This window comes from Musa acuminata, chromosome BXJ1-6 (assembly GCF_036884655.1).
Source record: "Musa acuminata AAA Group cultivar baxijiao chromosome BXJ1-6, Cavendish_Baxijiao_AAA, whole genome shotgun sequence".
Lineage (NCBI taxonomy): Eukaryota > Viridiplantae > Streptophyta > Magnoliopsida > Zingiberales > Musaceae > Musa > Musa acuminata.
In genome coordinates this window covers 6,152,029-6,171,528 of record NC_088332.1, presented here as the reverse complement: position 1 = coordinate 6,171,528, position 19,500 = coordinate 6,152,029, and the positions used below count along the sequence as shown (strand labels likewise).

The window sequence follows — 19,500 nt, the reverse complement described above, 5'->3', positions numbered from 1 at the left end:
GAAAAGTAAATCGACAATACAAACGAATCGTTCATGCATCGTAAATAAAAACCAAATAATATTTTTTTGTGAGCGAAATATGTTAACAAATAAATATAAAGTATTTGATTTTACAAATATGGCTCTGATACCAATTGTGAGCATAAAAATCATTCTTATGCTTCTATTATGTGAAATCAAAATATGAAATCGGATAACATTAGATTAAATTTACGATGCGTAGCTTTCGATGACATTCAGAAAGCTTTTCTTTGATCTACACGTGTACTGTTATCGGATCCAAAAACTATAGCGATGTCGATCTGCCGAGAGAATTAGACCCGCCTTTCTCCTCTCTTTCTATTTTCCACAAGATCACAATGAGCGATAAATTAAGGATAAAAAGAAGACAATAGAAGTTTTATAATCTTTTAATGATTGATTTACGTTACTAAGGGGAGAAAAAAAATCTATAATATTTCAATAATATCACATATCCACGTATTATGTTTTTAGTCGGATCTGAAAATAAAGGATCTAAGATAAGTAATTATGAGAGTCTCTCTTGTCAAGATCATGTCATGAAAAATCATATCATAATTGAACTTTTTTTATATTGATCGATGATCGTAATCAAAATCTAATTATATTCATAATATATCTTACATTAGATAGAACCTATAATTTAATTTGGAAAACCAAGAAAACTTTCTTTTGTCTTTCAGAATAACCCATTTTCCGTACCCTTGTGTCTTTCGGTATTTGTTCAACGACCCTAAAATAAACCCACCATCATTCATTATATGACAAACTAACTTTCCACCTACTGTAAATGTACTAACATAACCCAACAAGTTTAAGCCTTTGCAGGCAATTTACACAAACTCTCATCTCATTCCTGCCTTGTGTAATTAACCCAATAGTGACCCACCCCCTAATCTAGCCACACCTCTTCTGCCTCCACCAAAGCTCCTACCTACCACTATCACTGAATCCCGATTGGTGCTATATAAAGACTCCTTCCAAAGTACAATCGTTTTATCATGCTCCCGACCAAGAGAAGGGTCCTACAAACGATAATGATGGTTGACTCTCTCGCTACTTTCAAGAACACGAGTGTTCCAATTTAAACTCGGCATTTAGATGTAGTCAAGTGCACAGACAGGATTACTGGAGCAGCTCTTCCGTCGGAGTTCTTTATATGGCAGTTCACAAACAGGATTATTGTACCAGCTACAGACCGCATCAATCAGCACAAGAAACAGTAACATTCATTACCATTCAAGGCAAGGAAAAGTATGTTCTTCGTTCATGCAAGCCACCCGGGCATGTAACTTGGACCAGGAGCTGCTGCTGCTGCTGCTGCGATCGCCATTTGATCTGGATGGTACCTGGAGGCAATCAATACTACGCACAATGAGAACTCGTTTCCTAGTAGCATATATAGAGGCAGGCAGAAGAAGAGTAGTTGGGATTACCCAATCTGAAGAGTAGGTTCACAGTCTATGGATTGGAAGAAGCCGTCGCCCTGTGGTTGAGGCTGCTGCCGCCCGTAAGCTACAGCATGAGTGTTGGGATCCCACAGCTGTTGCTGATCCGCCTCACTGCTTTCCTCCAACTGCTTGTCATGTGGAAAACCATCACAAGCTTCTCGATATGATAAACCAGTCACCGAACATATTAGATTGCATGAACACAAGAAAGCTACTTACTCTTATCTTCAGGGCTTTATTAGCTTCACATAGCATTTGTTCCTGTAAACAGACACAGTGTTACTTGAAAGGAAGGATGATATGAACAAAGCATGATTCATTTTTCCAGTACTATACCCGTCTTTGGAGATCTCCAAGCTGGTCAAGCATGTATTGTGTCTGTAGAAAGATACAAGTTCATCATCAGTGGCTGATGTTTTCAGCATTCGATAACTCGTATCTATAGTAAGATGCACAAAAAGATGATCGACCTACATATATTAACGAGCTGATGAACAAAATTCATCATCATTGTGACATGGACATAGTAATGCGGTATCAGAAAGCATTTATTAGAAGATTGCACATTAATTACCCTTGTTGATCTTATTTGTCTTAACGATGCATCAAGTTGGCGCTCAAGCTGCTCAAGTTCCTTGATGTTAAGTGGCCCCAGATCTTCACCCAGCAGATTTCTAGGTTTTGATGTAGAACAATTAGTCCGTCGATGGTCTTTCGACATTCCTGTGAAAGCTGTGTTTCTTGTGTACCAAAAAGCAGGCTAAGATCAAAGACAAAACAAGGAGTTGTTCACCTTTGTGATCGCTGCAAGCCATCAACACGCGCCTTAAGCTTCAAATACTCTTGCTGACTACTCTGATGATTTTGCCAAAACTGGGCGTAAGGAACTCTCTCTTTTGCAAAGGGCATAAGAACAATTCATCTCTAGAGAGTACATTCTTACATAGTAGGCACCTCAGTGTGCAACATTACCTTCTGCAGTGAACTTATTGACAGTTCTCAATAACAGTGGTTCGAGCAAGGAAGAATAAATAGTCAACCTATCTGACTAAATCCAAGTAGTTCTACTGTCTTCTTTTCTTCTACATTCATTAGTTTCATATTCTTTCTCAGTGGCTGACTTCTACCTTTGGCAATTTTAGCAATATGTTGTCCCACTATCATTTTTATTTCTTCTATAACAATAATATTTTGTTGTTGGTATTTTAGTCATGTCTTTCACTCTTGACACTCGAGCCCCAGAATCATCCCATCTATCCTTCACATTTATAACTCCATGTAGCAATATATACATAGCCACAAGAAATTTGACATTTGGTTTGCAAAATCTGTAGTGCAATACTACTCTATCTGGTCTTGGTATGACAACCCAAAATTTACGCGAATGGAAATTTATAGAATCGAAGCATTTGAACTGCTGGGTCACACTGAACCTTCATGACGCAAAATAGATAAGAATGACAAGCATGTTGGTTCTTCATGACTATAGACATCCAAGATAGAAGAAACTTGATCAAGTTTCAGAAATCAGATTTGTAAATTTATCTATCAACACCATCTTCTAACATATTACATGTTGGAGGAGAACAGCTAATATTAGCGTAAGAATAACTTTAAATAGATTCATTTACCTGAGTCTCCCTTGATATGATATTTGTTTCTGGTGCACCATAATTGCACTTTTGGTACCTCTCTAGTGTCCTCAACATACTATAAAATTAAGGTAACAGATTATCAAAGCTCAAATATGAGTTGTGTAATGTGTGAAATACATTTCAATAGCAATAATCAAAAGTACCAAAAATTGAAGCTCCAAAGAGCTGCAAGTTAGGTCTGGTATTTTTGTCAAATTTAACTAATGATTTGGAAATTTAAAAACATACAGTCTCGATTTTTTTTCTTTTTAAATAGTTGTAGTCTCTTGCTTCATTTTCCATGGATAATGAAGTTGATATATGTTATAGTAGTTTAATTTATATGAAGCATGGCTAGTGCATCTCATCTATTAAATAATAAATATATAAATATTTCAAAGCATAGAGTTGGGACTCTTACAGACAATGTGCATTCTTTTGGTTATAATGCATAACATATTAACTACTAAAAAATCTCTAAGAATATGATATTGGTTGCTCTTAACATGCAGATTTCCGTGAAAGCTTTTTATATCTTAATGAAAATTAAGGGAGCACAAGATAATAAACAAAAAACTTACAATAACAAATGCCACTTTCAAAAAGCTATTTTTTCCACAATAATTTGACAAGTAAGTTGTGTGACAAAGTCAGGTATAAAGTAAAATTCAAAATCAAAATATGAAAATAAAATAAACAAAATTTAAATTTCCAACTAGGCATAAGATACTATTACAACAATAGCAAAGTTATTATTGAGATATGTAAAAAAGTCATGTCTAGTTAAGTACAAAGTATTTAAATTTAAATTTATAATTTCTATTAAGGTTTTTTTTAGTCTTTCTTTATCTCTCATCGTACCACTAATATTAATCATTTCACCTCCTCTAATTACTGTATCTAGAAATCTCTTAAGAACATATTATTTTAAATAATTTTCTCTTATATTATCTTTTATCGAAGCGATATCTTGTTAATCACAAATAAAAAAAAAATCCTAATAACTCTGCACATTAAGATTGAGAATAAATATTTAGGTACTTCTCATGGATTCATCGAGATTACAAAATTAGGATCCATGTTTAATAATGAAAACCAATGCACTATCACGATAAACTACTATGAAAATTTAATACTGAAAGAGGATGAAAAAACTCTGATGATTAATCAAGATGAATAAGAATTCAAGATGAAGCAATAAAGATAGAAGGACTATTAAGATTGGATAAAAACTTGAGTTTGCCATATTTGAGGAAAAAACAAAGTATTCTATTGATAACTATATTTAATTAATTTATGTATAAAATTGACTTAAAAGATTGGTTGCACGAACTTTATTCAATTATTATGAAATAACTCAAACTAAGGGAAAAAAAATCGAAACCAGCTTTAAATGAAAGGAAAGTAGGCCTTTTATGCCTAGTGGCAATTGATCCAACCAAGAATCACTCGAAAGCATTCTCAAGCATGAGTTCTTCGGAGTAAAAGGCATTACATATCTATGGTAGGAGAAACTATTGCGTGCAGGCGCATGTCGGATATTTGTGCTCATAAGAAAGCTAAGAACTGGCTAAAATTACAAAGACAGCTTCGGAAGGAGAACATGTCATAGATGCTGCACAAAGTGAAGGTCAAATCGGAGAAAAGAAGTGTCCGCGGGAAAACCATGCATGTTACTACCATGTAGAGATGCTTGGCTCCGAATACTGAAGTCTTGACAGCGAAGAACTAGAAATTAGATCACATTTGCAATAGGAGCAGACGGGCATTGGGATATCTGAAAACTAAGGTCCAGAAAACAAGGATGCATTTACTGGAAGAGCTAAAGAGCATAACAAGATTGGTCTTCTGAAGAAACTATTATCTTTCTTCTACAGAATGATAGATGAGATGGTTTCTTCCAGAAAGAGGTAAAACCTTAGGTTCTCACAAGAATGATAGATGTGATGGGACCTCAGCTCTGCTGAAAATAATTATGCAGTCCACATGTACCAAATGAGATCTATTTGGGCACATCCTTGCCATGTCCCCAACGCTTGTACTCGGATATGCTTAATCAGAATAAAATAGCATAATTAGAAACCCTAATTAATCTTCAGAGAGATTTCTAAAGATGATCTGGATGTAGAACTCAGGTCTCAGGATAAAAAATTGATATTTGAAGACTTCTCTTCAGCCTGTCAAAGAAGCATCAAATAGAACATGTTGAATCAATATTTCCCAGCTCATCATGTCACGATCCACCACGTAGAGCTGGTGCAACACACAAGGGGAAAAGAAGCTAACTTCGTGTACTCCTTCCCTATATCCATAGAAGACTTAAATGATCCGATCATTCGCTAAGGTAAGAAAGAAAGACGACAGAGAAGGATGATAACAATAAGCTAAAAAGGATAACATCTTTTTGCTTGGTTGTCTGGAGCAAGCAAAATATATTCTTTTTCCCGATTAATAACGTGTAGATCCTTAACTATTTGACCTTGAGATCCCATCAAACTTCCATTTGTTCACCAAAAGGAAACCCACTCGGAAGGATCCAGGATCGGAAAGAGATCAAAGCGGAGAGCCATCGCAGCAAGCGAAAAAAGAAGCTTAAGGCAAGCGAAGTAAATATCTTCTCAAGCTCTCTTTCCTCGTACCTGGAGCTGCTGCAGAACTCGTAGAGCTTCCCGCGGTTGGAGAAGACGATGAGGGCGACCTCGGCGTCGCAGAGCACCGACAGCTCGTAGGCCTTCTTGAGCAGTCCATTCCTGCGCTTCGCAAAGGTCACCTGCCGGTTGATCTTGTTCTCGATCCGCTTCAGCTCCACCCTTCCCCTCCCCATCTCCTCCTCCTCCTCCAGAAAAACAACCCCCAAAAGAACCAGATCAACAGAAAGAAGAGGAAGGAAGGTTAAAAGAGGGAGCTTTTGGACTGGGAAGGGAATCGAAACCAAAACCCATTTGCCATTTATAGGAAAATTGGAAGTGGGGGGTGACCTTCCCTAACCCTAACAAGTCACCACCCTTTTAACCCGCGGAAACTCCCATACTTGAAAATATTTCCGCATACAAATCTCCATGCAGGCACAAGATCTACGGTCGAGATGAGCACGATCGAGATTTTTCACTGTTAAAGGCCATTTGTACGGTGAGATTTATGCGGGAGTCTGCAGGCATCTCTGCGACGGGCGCAACACCAACATGGACGGGTGGCGGTGGCAACTCCAATTGAAGGTGTTCGGGGTACGTGTCGAGCGGAGAGGCTGCAGGCGGATCGCAAACGTCCGAGCCATGTCGAACGGAATCTTGAGAGAAATCGTGTGTGTGAGAGAGAGAGACGTGTTTAACTAATAAGAATGTTTTATGACTATCAAATCTTGATTTAATTAGAAGATATAATTATCTTGTTATCAAATAAACTATAGATACAAAGCAATCCATGCCAACGTAAGAGATTTGAGGTGATTTGTTCTTCTTGTTTATGTTCCAAGATGAGTGTTACCTCTTATTGAATGTTATGTTTGTATTATTTGGAGGAATTGTTATTGTAGGAGTACTCCCTTTACACAAATCTCATATATGGAAATGTAAGGAAGAAGAGGTTGTAGTGGAGCAAACTGTGTACCTGAGAACTTAATAGGAATTGGAGAGGAAACAATGGGCTCAATGAAGCTTTACATTTGATAGGTTTTGGTTTTAGGAATCAATTCCTAATGTATGAAAAGTCAATTGTGACTTCACTTTTACCTTCACAAGAAGTATCCTTAAATGTGTAGGGAATGTCTAATATAGAAGATAGATTATATAAACATGGTCATTATGTATTGAAGATAGCAACTAAGAAGCTATTTATAGAGTATGAGCCATATGTATTATTTACATGTTGATTTAGCACTAGTTAGGCAGCATGAAATGCTCCCCCCACCTCCCCCCCCACCCCCCCCACCCCCCCCACACCCTAGAAAGAAGTGTGTGTGTGTGTGTGTGTGTCAAAAACTTAAGCTATTCAATTATGAGTTTAGGCTAAGGTCTAACATTTTTTTTTTCTTTGGAATCATTCTTTTATCAACCTTGATTCTGTTGTTATTTTAATTAGATTAGGATAAATCAAACTATTAGATAATGTGCAAAATAATGGGCAAAGAACACTCTATTCTTTCACTGTATTGAGGTGCAGATACTAGGATTTGTGTCACAAGATAGTGAAGGTATATATTTATATTTTTAATGTATAGTTGGAGAAATAGGTCTGAGTGAAAATATGCAATTATGAATTATTGAGTATTTTATAAATAATAGATGTAACTGTTATTTAATAAAATTATATTTCAAAAGTTTACCCTTCTAATATTTTTAATATTTAGTTAAAATTAAATACACATTTTTAAAATTTAAATTAATATATAAAATAAATAAATGAATGCATGTAATCTTATAAAAAAAATTGTGTAGCCAAAATATAGAATAAATAAAAAATACAATGATATAAATAAATATAAAATAATATTTTAAGATGAATAAATAAAATTTTACCTTATAAAATACATAATTCATGTTGATTTCTCATTAAATCATTTTGATAATATTATACTTTTAGATAATATCATAAAATATTTTAAATTTTAAAAAAAATATTTTTGTATCTGATAAATGTTAAAATACTAATGTTACTTTGAGATAGCATCAACATTTAGACTAAATATGATTTAAAGATATTAAATATAAATTTATATTTAAATTATGTATTTGGACCTTAATGCACACTTTTCCATATGTTGCTAACTCCCTTCATGCACAGCAGTAGCAAAGCAACCATATCTTATTTCTCACTCAACTCTTGCACTTACCAGAGAAGGACCATAAAAGAAATTATCTGAAGTATTATACAGCAAGTAGTATTATGAAAAGATGGGAAGAGTGGCTCTTTAATGGCAGCCAACATCTCCAATGTGATGCCATTTCAACTTTCTTTCAAATGCTCCATCCATCATTCTTGTGTTTTAAGGATGTCACGTCACTTCTTCCTGCATCTTACCATGAAAGACAAAAGATATGCAACCATTATGATTTCCATTTGGTAATCTGATCACATTAATGAGTTGGATTCTCTATGTTTGCTAAGCTGGACAAGAACATTTCAAAACCTGCTGCAAAATGAAGAGACAAACCGAGTCAGAGCTTGGATTGTTATCAGCACAATCTACTGCCAAGAAAAGGGTGGAGCTTGAGATCCCCAGTCCGAGGAGCCTTCACCCCCTGCATGAAACACACTCTGACAGTGAAGACTGGCATCAGCTCCACGAACAATAAGTTGCCCATCCTCTACTCCTGAACAAGAAACCCCTGTCGGCAAAACATAGGTCGAAGCTTGAGGGCTGGAGTTGCAGGGAAGACTTGAGACCAGAGACTGATGCATAGGAACTCCATCAGCTGGCAGCATTTGGCCCGCGTTGATGCCTGGTTTTGTTGCTGATGACAGAAGAGAGAGAGCACAAATGTTGCCGCTGCTGCTTTCTGCTGTTGAAGAGGATATGGTCATGAGGAATGGCAGGCGTGTTGTTATGCTGAAGCCGGTGATGTCGCCTTGCAGAAGAGGAACCTGCTTCCTGTTCTCGTTGCTGCTGAAGGAGCCTGAGAGATGTTGTTTGCTGTCGACAAACGTTAGGGGCGAGTGATTTGTATGTAGCATGTCTTCGGATTCGATGATCCCAGCCCAGTTGTGCCTTTGTATAGGAGTTGGAAGCAGGTGAGGATGCATCAAGAACCTGCTGCCTGCAAATGAGACAAACTATTAATGCAGAGAAAGATAGCAGCTACAGATACCGATCGAACGCTATGTGAGCTCAGAAATGTGCAGAAATTATAGGTTCCGATGAAGGTCCTGACACTCATCACTCCAACCCTACTCATACATGTTTCTATTCATTTACAGTGTTGGATCACAATTCAAACCTTGATGATTTGGAAGTAAGCTCCCAGGATTAATGGAATCGGGTGGAGGCTTTCTTCGGCGCCGATTGTGTCCATCCAAACGTTTCCGACAGCTTCGTTTTGCCTCATCGAACTCCACCAGTTGGTGAAACCTGTGGCAGTCATTAACAGTCACTCAAATGGTAGAGGCAGCCAATTTGTTGACAGAGAGAAAGCTAATAAAGCAGTAGGAGAGCCGTATCAAGCAAAACTTCATCGAGTTGCCACAGAAAAGAAATCATGCACTAGTAAATTCCATTTCTCTCCCAAAGAACAGGAAAAGAAGGTAAAAGAAACAGAGATCTGACAGAAAGATATATATTCTCAGGTAAAAGTAACGTACAAGCAGAGAACAGAAGAAAGCAAGAATACAGTGAAAGAGGCAGAGTAAAGGACAGGCTCGTCAACCTTATTAAGTTGCCTAGGTTAGCTTTGGGCTAATAACGAAGCTTTCGCACGCCAAGAACAAAGTGAAGATGTAGTAAAAAGACGGAAGATGGTGGCAGGAAACAGAGGATGAATTTATTTCCTTATTTTCTCTGATCAAGCAAATGTAGCCGAATTCTGGAATAAGCAGTCATAGTATTTATGTATTTATTGGCAATATCTCTAACATTTAAGTAGATCAGAATTCAACATACAAAGCTGAAACATATGGACGAGTTAAATGGGTCATAACCTGTTACGTTCATTACCTGCTGCACTGCTGGCAGAAGCGCTGCTCCTGGCCGCCCACCATGACGACTGGAGTCTTGGAATGGACCTCACACACCTTGTGGCGTCTGTGGTACTCCCTGGAGCCACTGAGATCGGCTTTGCACCCGTCCACCGAGCACGATGCGTTCTGGGGGGCGTTCCCCTGAGCTCGAGCCCTCCTCGATGGACCTACCGCCGTCGTCGTCATCGAAGGTTGGCTTCTCGACTTCTCTGCTGGTCTGATATCACCCAAGCCACCGAGTTTCAGATCAACCGAGCAATCCATCCTAGTAGTGTTCTGACTTCCAAGGACAAAGCTCGACCCGAGGAGAAACTCCATGTTTTTGTCTGCAACCTGCTCAACCTCTGGGAAAACCCATGAAGAGATCTTGGCATTCCACTCCATGGTAGCAACCTTCTCCTCTCTTCTATCTGACAGTAAACAAGCCTCTTCCCACCAATCTTAAAGGCTTGAACGAGAATGATTGGTGGTACAATCACAGAGAGAGAGAGAGAGAGAGAGAGGCTTATACTGCAACTACAACGAGTGCCCTTGTCTACAAATCTTCATGGAGGAGAAGTGATAGGGTGTGATTGCTTTTAGCTTTTGAGGCTGGGGGAAAAAGTACCAGAGGAGGTTGGAGGAGGAGAAGGACGACCATGTCATCTTGTCGCCATGCCTCCACTTATGCCAACGTGTCTCTCTTGTCTCTTTCCTTTGTACGTGCCCTACTTGTTGTAGAATCTCCACTCTTTTGCTCTCCTCTTCTTCCTGGATTAACTTCTACTCTTTCATCGACACCACCCGAGAAATCTATAAAGCTGAAAGGAATATTCCCTGCACAACAACTGAGGCTATTTTAATGCCCGCCAACCTCCATAATTCGACATAAAATCTAATTCCCACACGCCGCCCACCCATCACACCTTGGCGGCCGACGTGGCAACACCCCAGCCGAAGAAGGCCCCTGTGATCTACATTATTTTAAGGAATTGGATCCGATCGCATTCAACTGTCAGCAACCATCGCTTCTGCAACCGTGTCCCCAAAGCTTTTCTTCACATACATGTTGTGTATTATCCTCTATATATAAAAGAAATATTTTTAGAATTAATAAACCCTACTACTTCTTGCATTTTGTTGATGTGAGTTGTTCCTAAAGAGATATGGGCGGCCCCATGTCGAGATTTCTTGGTGCAGAAAGCAGTGGCAACACCCTGGTAGTGTTCAGAATAAAGGTCACACTGATCATCGACACCTTTCACTTGCCTGTGCCCTAACATGTAATGGCATCCTCAGCTTTATGTGGGCCATTAATTCTTATATATCTTGCGAACCTTTGATATAGCAAATAGTTCCTAGAATTACTCTTTATCTTCTTTTCTCAATCTCAGCAAACTACATGCATAGAGAAAATAACCTCGACATTCTCATCACTGAGCTCCTCAAAAGATATGCCACAAGATTCCGGTGGAAATTAACTGGCTTCTCAGTAACAAAAGCAATGTCCTTAGTTTGATCTAATCTTATTCTCAAAGTCATGGAATGGCCAGAGCCCTCCCTTTTCAGAGCTCGACTTTGTTAAAGACGGGAGGGAGGGATCTTCTGCCATGGCCATTCACTTTTGTGGCAGCTCATGCCCTCAAGAAAGGAGCTCCATTGCTCCTTTCTCAGTTTATGAATACTTATTGTTGAAGGATACATACAGTGGCATTGAGAGCAACTGACACTTCCCTGGTCCTCAACAAATAATTGAGGCTGACACTGCAATGAGTGTTCTCTCAGAGGCTGGTCATGCGAGAGACAGACGTGACGGTGTAGAGCATATCGAGGTATGGCTGCACTAGAGAGGGAAGAGATCCTGCAGGTGCAGCATCGGAGGCTTGCTGTGGCCTTCCTTTTAACGTAAGGGACATGTCAGGATTAAAGTGGCAAACACGAGGAGGAGCCTTGGACGCACAAATCTAGCTTGGGGCCCTTCCAGGGTTCACCGCTGAGGACTCGAGTTTGGATTTGATGGTTCGATGTCGAGGAAGTTGACATGCAGTCTCTAGTCCAGTCTCAAGTCCCCCTTCCTCTACCTCCTCTCTTCTCCAACCCTACCTGTTGCTGCATGCAGTACGAGAAGCATGGCTGTTGTTACATTCTTCATCAAACAAATACAAGCCTCCTGTGTTATCTATGCCTAGCAGTAGACTATTCGAAGTAATGGTTATCATTTACATGCATAAACTGAAAGATAGATAGAGTTTAGAAAGCTGAGAACTTCGCTCATTGCTTTATGTGACTACCAGGCAGTATATGCTCATGCTTTATGTAAGTGCTTCATTCATGTGGCAATCTTTTGCAGCATTCATTGCTTTTCATGTTAAGAAATAACTCGGAGGATGGTAGAATTTAGAATTCATTGAGAACAGCTACCGCCGGCTAGTGGCCGAGGGCGTGAGTTCCCGGCGGCAAGGTGAGCAGTGCCCCCAGTGGGAGAAGCAGGCAGGCGACGAGACGGGGCCGGTCCGACCCGGTTGGATCCGGCGGCCCATTAAGTACCGATTGGAATTCACAGATCCTATTGACCAAAAAATAATAATTATATCAAATTATTTTTAGTGTATGGTATCGTTTCAAATCAAAGTTTCATATAAATTAAGAAAAATATAAAAAAAATTTAATGGCATTTTAAATGGGCTATTCCTTTAGCTTTGTAATGGATTTCTAGTCTCATAAAATTCTATCTAATTTTGCCTTGTTGAGATAATTGGGTTGGTTAGTGCATATGATTTCAAGTGATTTGACTAAGAAGAGAAAAGTCAAAGCTTTCTGTCCACTGCCAACTGTTTAGTTCTTCCACGGGCTGCCTATCCAACGAAGAGAAATCGGGAGGAGGAAGTCGATGGATCTGGCGGCGGCGATTCTGCTGCTGCCATTGTGCTTGGATATCGTCGGAGTCGCATCGGACCCCTCCGACCACCGCTACAAGAACGGGGACCCTGTCCCCCTCTATGCCAACGGGGTTGGCCCTTTCGGTAACCCTAGGTGGGATGTCTCTTCCTTCCTTCCCTCAGTCTCGGCTCCTCACCCTCCGATCTGACACGTCTCATGGGTTCTTTTGATAATGAAGCGTTCTCCCATCTCGTCGGAGAAAAGAGTCGCTAGGGATCAATCTTTCTTTAAACCTTGTTCTTTTCTTGCTCGAAAATTTTGTGAAGTTGAAGGAATTCTAGGTAATTTATTGTAGAAAATGTGTTTTCTTTAGGCCTTATTCAGTGAATGGCCATCGTTTTTTAAAAGAAAATGCGTCTTTTCTGTTTTCGTGGCTGAATTCGTCTTTGGGTGTGGTTTATCTTTGACGGCCAACCTGTTTGATCTGATGAAATTTTGATTGTAGATTCAGAAAACGTAGATTTTCTAATCATATATAGATTTTCGACGACGTCTCACAAGTTGGAGAACCTATGGCTTATAGAACTCAAGAACCCTTTGTTTGGAGTTGAATTAGATATTTTTAGTTCTCAAATCGTTAAAAGATGATCGATAATTTAGTTCTTGAACCATGGTTCTCAGTTGTAAGAGCTAGGCATTTAAGTTATCGACTTGTTAAAGATGATTCGTGATCTGGTTCTCGTACCACCGTTCTCAGTTCGAAGCTTCTCTGATTCTTTTTCTTTTCTTCACAGTGAGACATAACGCTATTTTGATCTCCCCTTCTGCACTCTAGGTTGGTTTCTACGTCATATTCTTCTCTCTTTTTTCTATATGTCGCTTGATTTATGTATTAAGATTGACAACAGAACACATCACCGAGAAAAAAACAACCCTTGGTGAAGTTCTGAATGGGGATCGCCTTGTAGAAGCCCCCTACAAGCTTGATTTCCGAGGAGATATTGATTACAAATAACTTTTCAAGAAGACGCTCACAAAAGAAGATGTGATGAAGTTTAGGAGCGCTGTCTCCAAGGATTACTATTTCCATATGATCTATGATGATCTCCCTATCAGGGGATTCCTTGGGATGATTCACGAGGAAGGCAAATATGTGGGTGGCTACAAGTACTCCCTCTACAGGCATACTCACTTTGATATGTTTTACAATGATGATCATGTGATTGAGATTATTGCTGATGCCAATCCTTTTGAATTGGTTGATCTCACACCGAACAATGATATCGATGTGGAATTTACATACTCTGTCAAGTGGAAGGAGACAAGCACACCTTTTGAGAAGAGGATGGAGAAATACTCACTGACCTCTTCACAACTGCATCATCTGCAGATTCATTGGTTCTCAATTTTAAACTCGTGTTACAATCTTCTCTTGATTGGATTTCTTGCCACAATTCCCATGCGCATGCTGAAGAATGATTTTGTCAAGTGAGATATCTTTCAATTTTCTAACACTTAATTTAGTATTATTATGCATGGTAAAACAAACTATTAATCACTTTGATCTTCACTCTTCTCATAGCTTATCACTTATGCTGGTTATTAAATGAGTATTCGTAGTTTGACTGTAATTCATACTTGCCAATGAATAATGTGCACATGATTATATATTTCTTATTTTAGCTAGATTATGCATTATTCCATATATATTTATATTTTATAAGGACTGCATATACAGTTGCATACAGTATGCAGTACCGTGATTGCTCACATACTTCAGCCACTTTCAGAACATTACTCGTAGCCTACATAAAGCTCATTTGAGAAGCTGAAAAAGTATATTAAGCAATATAATCTAGTTGGTTTGTTAAGCAACAATATTAAATTGGGTCTCATCTCGTAAAGAAATCATATTGTTCATATAGACACTAAGGATGGTTTTGGGATCTTTTAGGGACAATTTAATTTCCATTATAGGACCTACTTGATGGAACTCTAAGATCATGTCAAAAATTCTTGAACATGGCTTGACTGTTAAATCTGTGATACATGGTTTCATATATATGCCTGAAAGTTATAAACATGGCTGTGCTGATAATTTCATACATTGTATAATTTTTCCTGGGTCAGTCAGCTTCGTATGACACCTGACTTGTACATTTGCATTGGTATAAACTTAAGTTTTATGTGCATAAGTAACAAATTTTGTAACGAACATCAGTTCAGTAATTGTGACACGAGTTTTTTACTTCATGTTTATTCCATGTGAATATTTCGGTTACAAAAATGTTTCCATTTTGTGGTTGATTGACTTATGATTTTTTCACATTATGCAGGCTAAATATGTTAACTTTGTACATCTTCTTTGTGTTTCTTTAAGGTATGCCCATGATGAGGAGTCGACTGAGGAGCAAGAAGAGACTGGGTGGAAGTCTATCCATGGTGATGTCTTTAGATTTCCAAAGAACAAATCAATTTTTGCTTCTTGTCTTGGTTCTGGCACACAATTATTTGCTCTGTGAGTCTTTCTGGAAAATCTTGTTTTGTTTTACTTGATTATCACTAAAACAGAATTGCAGAGTTTGATTTTGTTATATACAGTTGCAGGTTTTTGATGATTCATAGCTGAAGTTGTGGGTTAAGTTGCATATTAAGTTGTTGTAGCTTCTATCAAATGATGTTGTTTACGTAAATTAATCTTTTCCTCTCTTGAAATGCATTGCAGCATGGTTTTCATTTTTATTCTTGCATTGGTTGGGGTTTTCTATCCTTACAATCATGGGGCACTTTTTACTGCTATGGTAGTCATCTTTGCACTTACCTCTGGTATTGTGGGATATACAGCTACCTCTTTATACTGTCAGCTTGAAGGGACGTAGTGGGTGAGACCTTTATCTTTGACATCATCTCATTATATTTCCTTTCTGCTGTTTCACTCCTTTAATTATGCAAATCTTTGTACTCTTTTACATGCATAATCATCAGAAACTTGCTGCAATGCTTTTGTGTTTGGTTGCAGGTGAGGAATTTGCTGTTGACAAGAAGCCTCTTCAGTGGGCCTCAGTATTGAGGAATTTGTTTCCTCAATACTGTAGCTATTGTGTATAGCATTGCTGCAGCTTTACCGCTCGGAACCATTGTTGATATTGTTCTCATTTGGACATTGACAACCTCTCCGTTGCTTGTTTTGGGTGGAATTGCTGGTAAAAATAGCAAAACTGAGTTCCAAGTCCGTTGTCAGACTAATAAGTATCCTAGAGAGATTCCACCACTGCCTTGGTACCAAGGAACAATACCACAGATGGTGATGGCTGGTTTTCTGCCTTTCGGTGCAATCTACATTGAACTATTCTACATCTTTGGCAGTTTGTGGGGCCACAGGATTTACACCATATATAGCATTCTTTTCATAGTATTCAGTATCCTCCTCATTGTGACCACGATCATCGACATTGCACTAACCTACTTCCAGCTTGCTTCTAAAGATCATGAATGGTGGTGGAGGTAAGCCTACAGTTTTGCTATTCAGCACATTGAGCTGGACTGTCTAATTATGTGTGCTTTTATGCTAATGCACTTGCATATAGACCTTTTTGACAACTAATTTTGCTGCCTATGCCAGATTCTTTGCTTTCTAGAATACTCTTTAACTACATATTTGTGCTTCTGAAGGCATTGATTGCATGGTGACTATTCAAGAGAGATTTTTCTTGGTATCAAGGATGCTTTAATTAGAAACTAGCTTGCCTTATGCAAATTGGTATATCAAATTGCCTGGCCATGGTTACTCAGGGTCCATCTTGATCTCAGTCTTCAGGTCTTTGGCCAATATAGCACTAAGCTATGCCTCACCTGAGCCCTGCTTAACCCATTGCAGGTCTTTCATATGCAGTGGATCAACTGGCCTATATGTATATGGATACTGCTTGTACTACTACTATGCTCTATCAGATATGTCTGGGTTTATGCAGACATCCTTCTTCTTCGGCTATATGGCTTACATTTGTTATGGCTTCTTCCTAATGCTTGGTATGGTTGGCTTCTGCACTGCTTTGCTGTTGGTTCGTCACATCTACCGATCCATCAAGTGTGAGTAGCCTATCAGTACTAAATCAAGTTTCAAGAATGCTATTGCAAGAATCAACTTGTGAAATCTGGAATTTCCTTGAGACAAGGAGTAATGGCAGCTTGAACAGACTGGGCCTGTTGCTTCAAAAATAGGCTGCGAGGTACGAATCATCGAGCATTTCTTTCTATGCCGTCATTAGGAAGTTTATGTTTATCACAGCACTTGGATTACTCATTTCTCTTGATGCAACAACATGGATAATTCACTCCTTAGAAGCTTCTGCAGTAGAATTGCTTAACCTTTGAGGCCACTACCTCGCCGTTGTAACAAAACATCTCAACTGAATGGGGATAACATCCAATAGCGGCGACAAGGAGGCATCTTTGAAGAAACCCTAAGTGTATTCATTACCTTATATATGAATTTTTGGAGTTATGGAAGGATTATAAATGTGTACTAATCATCGTAAAACGCACAGGAACAACTCTATTTATGCATTTTTTGATCAATTATCTAAAAATATAGTGAATGTGGGTTGCAATCTCATCAAATTTATAGTGATATTTTCTTGATTAATCTCTCTTCTGTGTACAGAATCTAAAATATCATAAAGTTGGAAATGCTTGAAGTAGTAACTTTTACCTCTTTCAAGATATATATATACATAACTAAAATTTGCAACATCAACATCTTATCCTTTGTTGCAAGATAAGAGCAATAAAGAAGAGAAATGTTCATTAGAAACTCAGGTTACAAGAATCACCCTTTTTATCTCTTGTATCAATTAATGGGTGAAGAAGCTGATGTTTCTTAATTCCTAGCAGAGACTTCTCCATCACAAATTTTGTGCTGGTCTTGTGATCTTTCATCAATATCGATAATTTACCATCTGCATCGTTTGTTCTTTTAGCTCATCAGCCATCATTGCCACCCAAAACTACAATAAATGATACCCATTATCATTCACTGCCAAGGACTTGTGATGGATGTCATGTCATGTGGAATGCCCACGACACACAAGCAAATTATTGCTCTGTTTGACATCTTAATCTACCTTTGGTGGTGAAACATATGCGGTGCGAATGTTCACTGCTAAACCACAACCCTTGGCAGAAAAATGCTGAGCACTTTTCTAAACATCTTACTCTCGAGGACAATGTTCCTGATATAGTTAATGACATGATTGAATTGAGGGAGAGAGGCGACAGGTGACAGACACTGGTAGATGTTGGAAAAGAGAGATGGCGGACACCAATGGAGGTTGGAAGAAGACATCATTTGGAGAGAAGACGTTCGTTCGTACCGACAGAAATATGCAGAGATCAATAAGAAAACTTATATTAGGTATCATTTACGTGGTTTGAAATTCTTTCCTTAAATATAAAAATACATCAAACTTATATTTAGGAGCATTTAGAGTATTTTTTATACACTTTTCCACCAAAATATAAAAAAAATACATCAAATTCTAACAAAATTTCTTTCCTTAAACAAACAATTCTCCATACTTGATTTATTTATCTTCTAATATGCATAGCCCTCGCATGTCAACATCCATGTCAGAGAAAATGATAGAGTTATTCGAACATATTTCTACAACAAGTTTTCATGTCGATACTAAACTTGCTTTCGTATCGATAACTACCACGATAGGTCATGCTCCTAAAATTATATGATCGTCATTGATTTTCAAAATTGATTAATAACTTTTTTAGATATTCTTTCCTATAAATAAGAATCATCTCTATGCAATTGTATCATTCAATTCTCTATTTTTTAACTCAGCTAAGTTGATCATCAAAAGGGTTAGTGTCAAGAATAACTCGATACAACTTTTGTAAGTCAAACATCAATGATGATTGTCACGTCCCAAGTATATCACTATGATGTGCAATCTTCTATGAGCATTTGAGTGCTTGAATTATATTGGACTCTTTTTGTGATCCGTATGGGGGAAGGGAAGGGATCAAAGAAATATCGATCCTTCCTTCGAGCGAATTTACGACTTTATGAAGAATTATAATGTACTTTTATTTTAAAATTAAAAGTGCCTAAATAAGAAATAAAAAATAAGAGTTCTTGAGTGGTATGTGCTCTGAATTCACACACACACATATATAAGTTACATAAGGAGATTGTATATCCCTAAGGAGATTATATATCCCTAAAAACTTATAGATTTATAGAAGATGATGAAGGAAGTCAACTATCCTCATCTTTAGCGGTGGTCCACACGGCAGGCGTTACGAAGACGCTATTTAAATTACTGCATAATCCATATGATCAAGAAGGGGCCACCCCTTCTTGGTATCCATATGCCACAAATTATGGTTATTGGTTGAGGAGGAGAGAGAAAGAGAAGTATAGAATGTGGTAGCTAAAAAAAGGTTTAGCCTATGTCTTATTTAGTTCCCTCTTATTTATAGAGGTCATATCAATTTAACCCTAATGGATCCTATCCTATTGGGTATTGGATCTCTATTTAACTACCCAAGCCCATTAGATTAGTGAATATCTATCCAATAGTCTCTTATTGGATTTTATCCACATGATCTAATAATTCAAGAGCTTATTGGATATCTAATAAGATAGGGGCTTCAGCGAATATCTTATATCTGAACCTCTACTCGTTACAATACCTATTATATATGCATGACCCTCTAGGCCCAATATTGAGCTGGTCGTGAGTCATATCTGTCAGAACTCCCTCTGTCTTAGTGAATTATCATCTCCATAATAATTCACTCAACTCATCGATTATGGATGTACTATGTCACTACGTCGTAATCCCCAAATG

General features: G+C 38.2%; 2 protein-coding genes and 1 pseudogene across 2 annotated transcripts; 1 reads left to right on the top strand and 2 right to left on the bottom strand.

The window, feature by feature from the left end:
* Nucleotides 1–1,146: 1,146 nt before the first annotated feature.
* Nucleotides 1,147–6,026, bottom strand: LOC135675865 (agamous-like MADS-box protein AGL9 homolog). The gene is made up of 8 exons (XM_065186457.1): nucleotides 5,746–6,026; nucleotides 3,104–3,182; nucleotides 2,266–2,327; nucleotides 2,047–2,146; nucleotides 1,809–1,850; nucleotides 1,692–1,733; nucleotides 1,458–1,597; nucleotides 1,147–1,370 (listed from the first exon to the last, which is right to left on the bottom strand). The coding sequence occupies exons 1-8, from the start codon at nucleotides 5,928–5,930 to the stop codon at nucleotides 1,289–1,291; spliced, it is 732 nt and encodes a 243-aa protein (XP_065042529.1). The 5' UTR covers nucleotides 5,931–6,026; the 3' UTR covers nucleotides 1,147–1,288.
* A 1,906-nt stretch (nucleotides 6,027–7,932) lies between these two features.
* Nucleotides 7,933–10,347, bottom strand: LOC103987084 (squamosa promoter-binding-like protein 16). The gene is made up of 3 exons (XM_009405276.3): nucleotides 9,753–10,347; nucleotides 9,040–9,170; nucleotides 7,933–8,859 (listed from the first exon to the last, which is right to left on the bottom strand). The coding sequence occupies exons 1-3, from the start codon at nucleotides 10,157–10,159 to the stop codon at nucleotides 8,288–8,290; spliced, it is 1,110 nt and encodes a 369-aa protein (XP_009403551.2). The 5' UTR covers nucleotides 10,160–10,347; the 3' UTR covers nucleotides 7,933–8,287.
* Nucleotides 10,348–12,566: 2,219 nt separating this feature from the next.
* Nucleotides 12,567–17,278, top strand: LOC135675864 (transmembrane 9 superfamily member 3-like; annotated as a pseudogene).
* The last annotated feature ends 2,222 nt before the right edge of the window (nucleotides 17,279–19,500 follow it).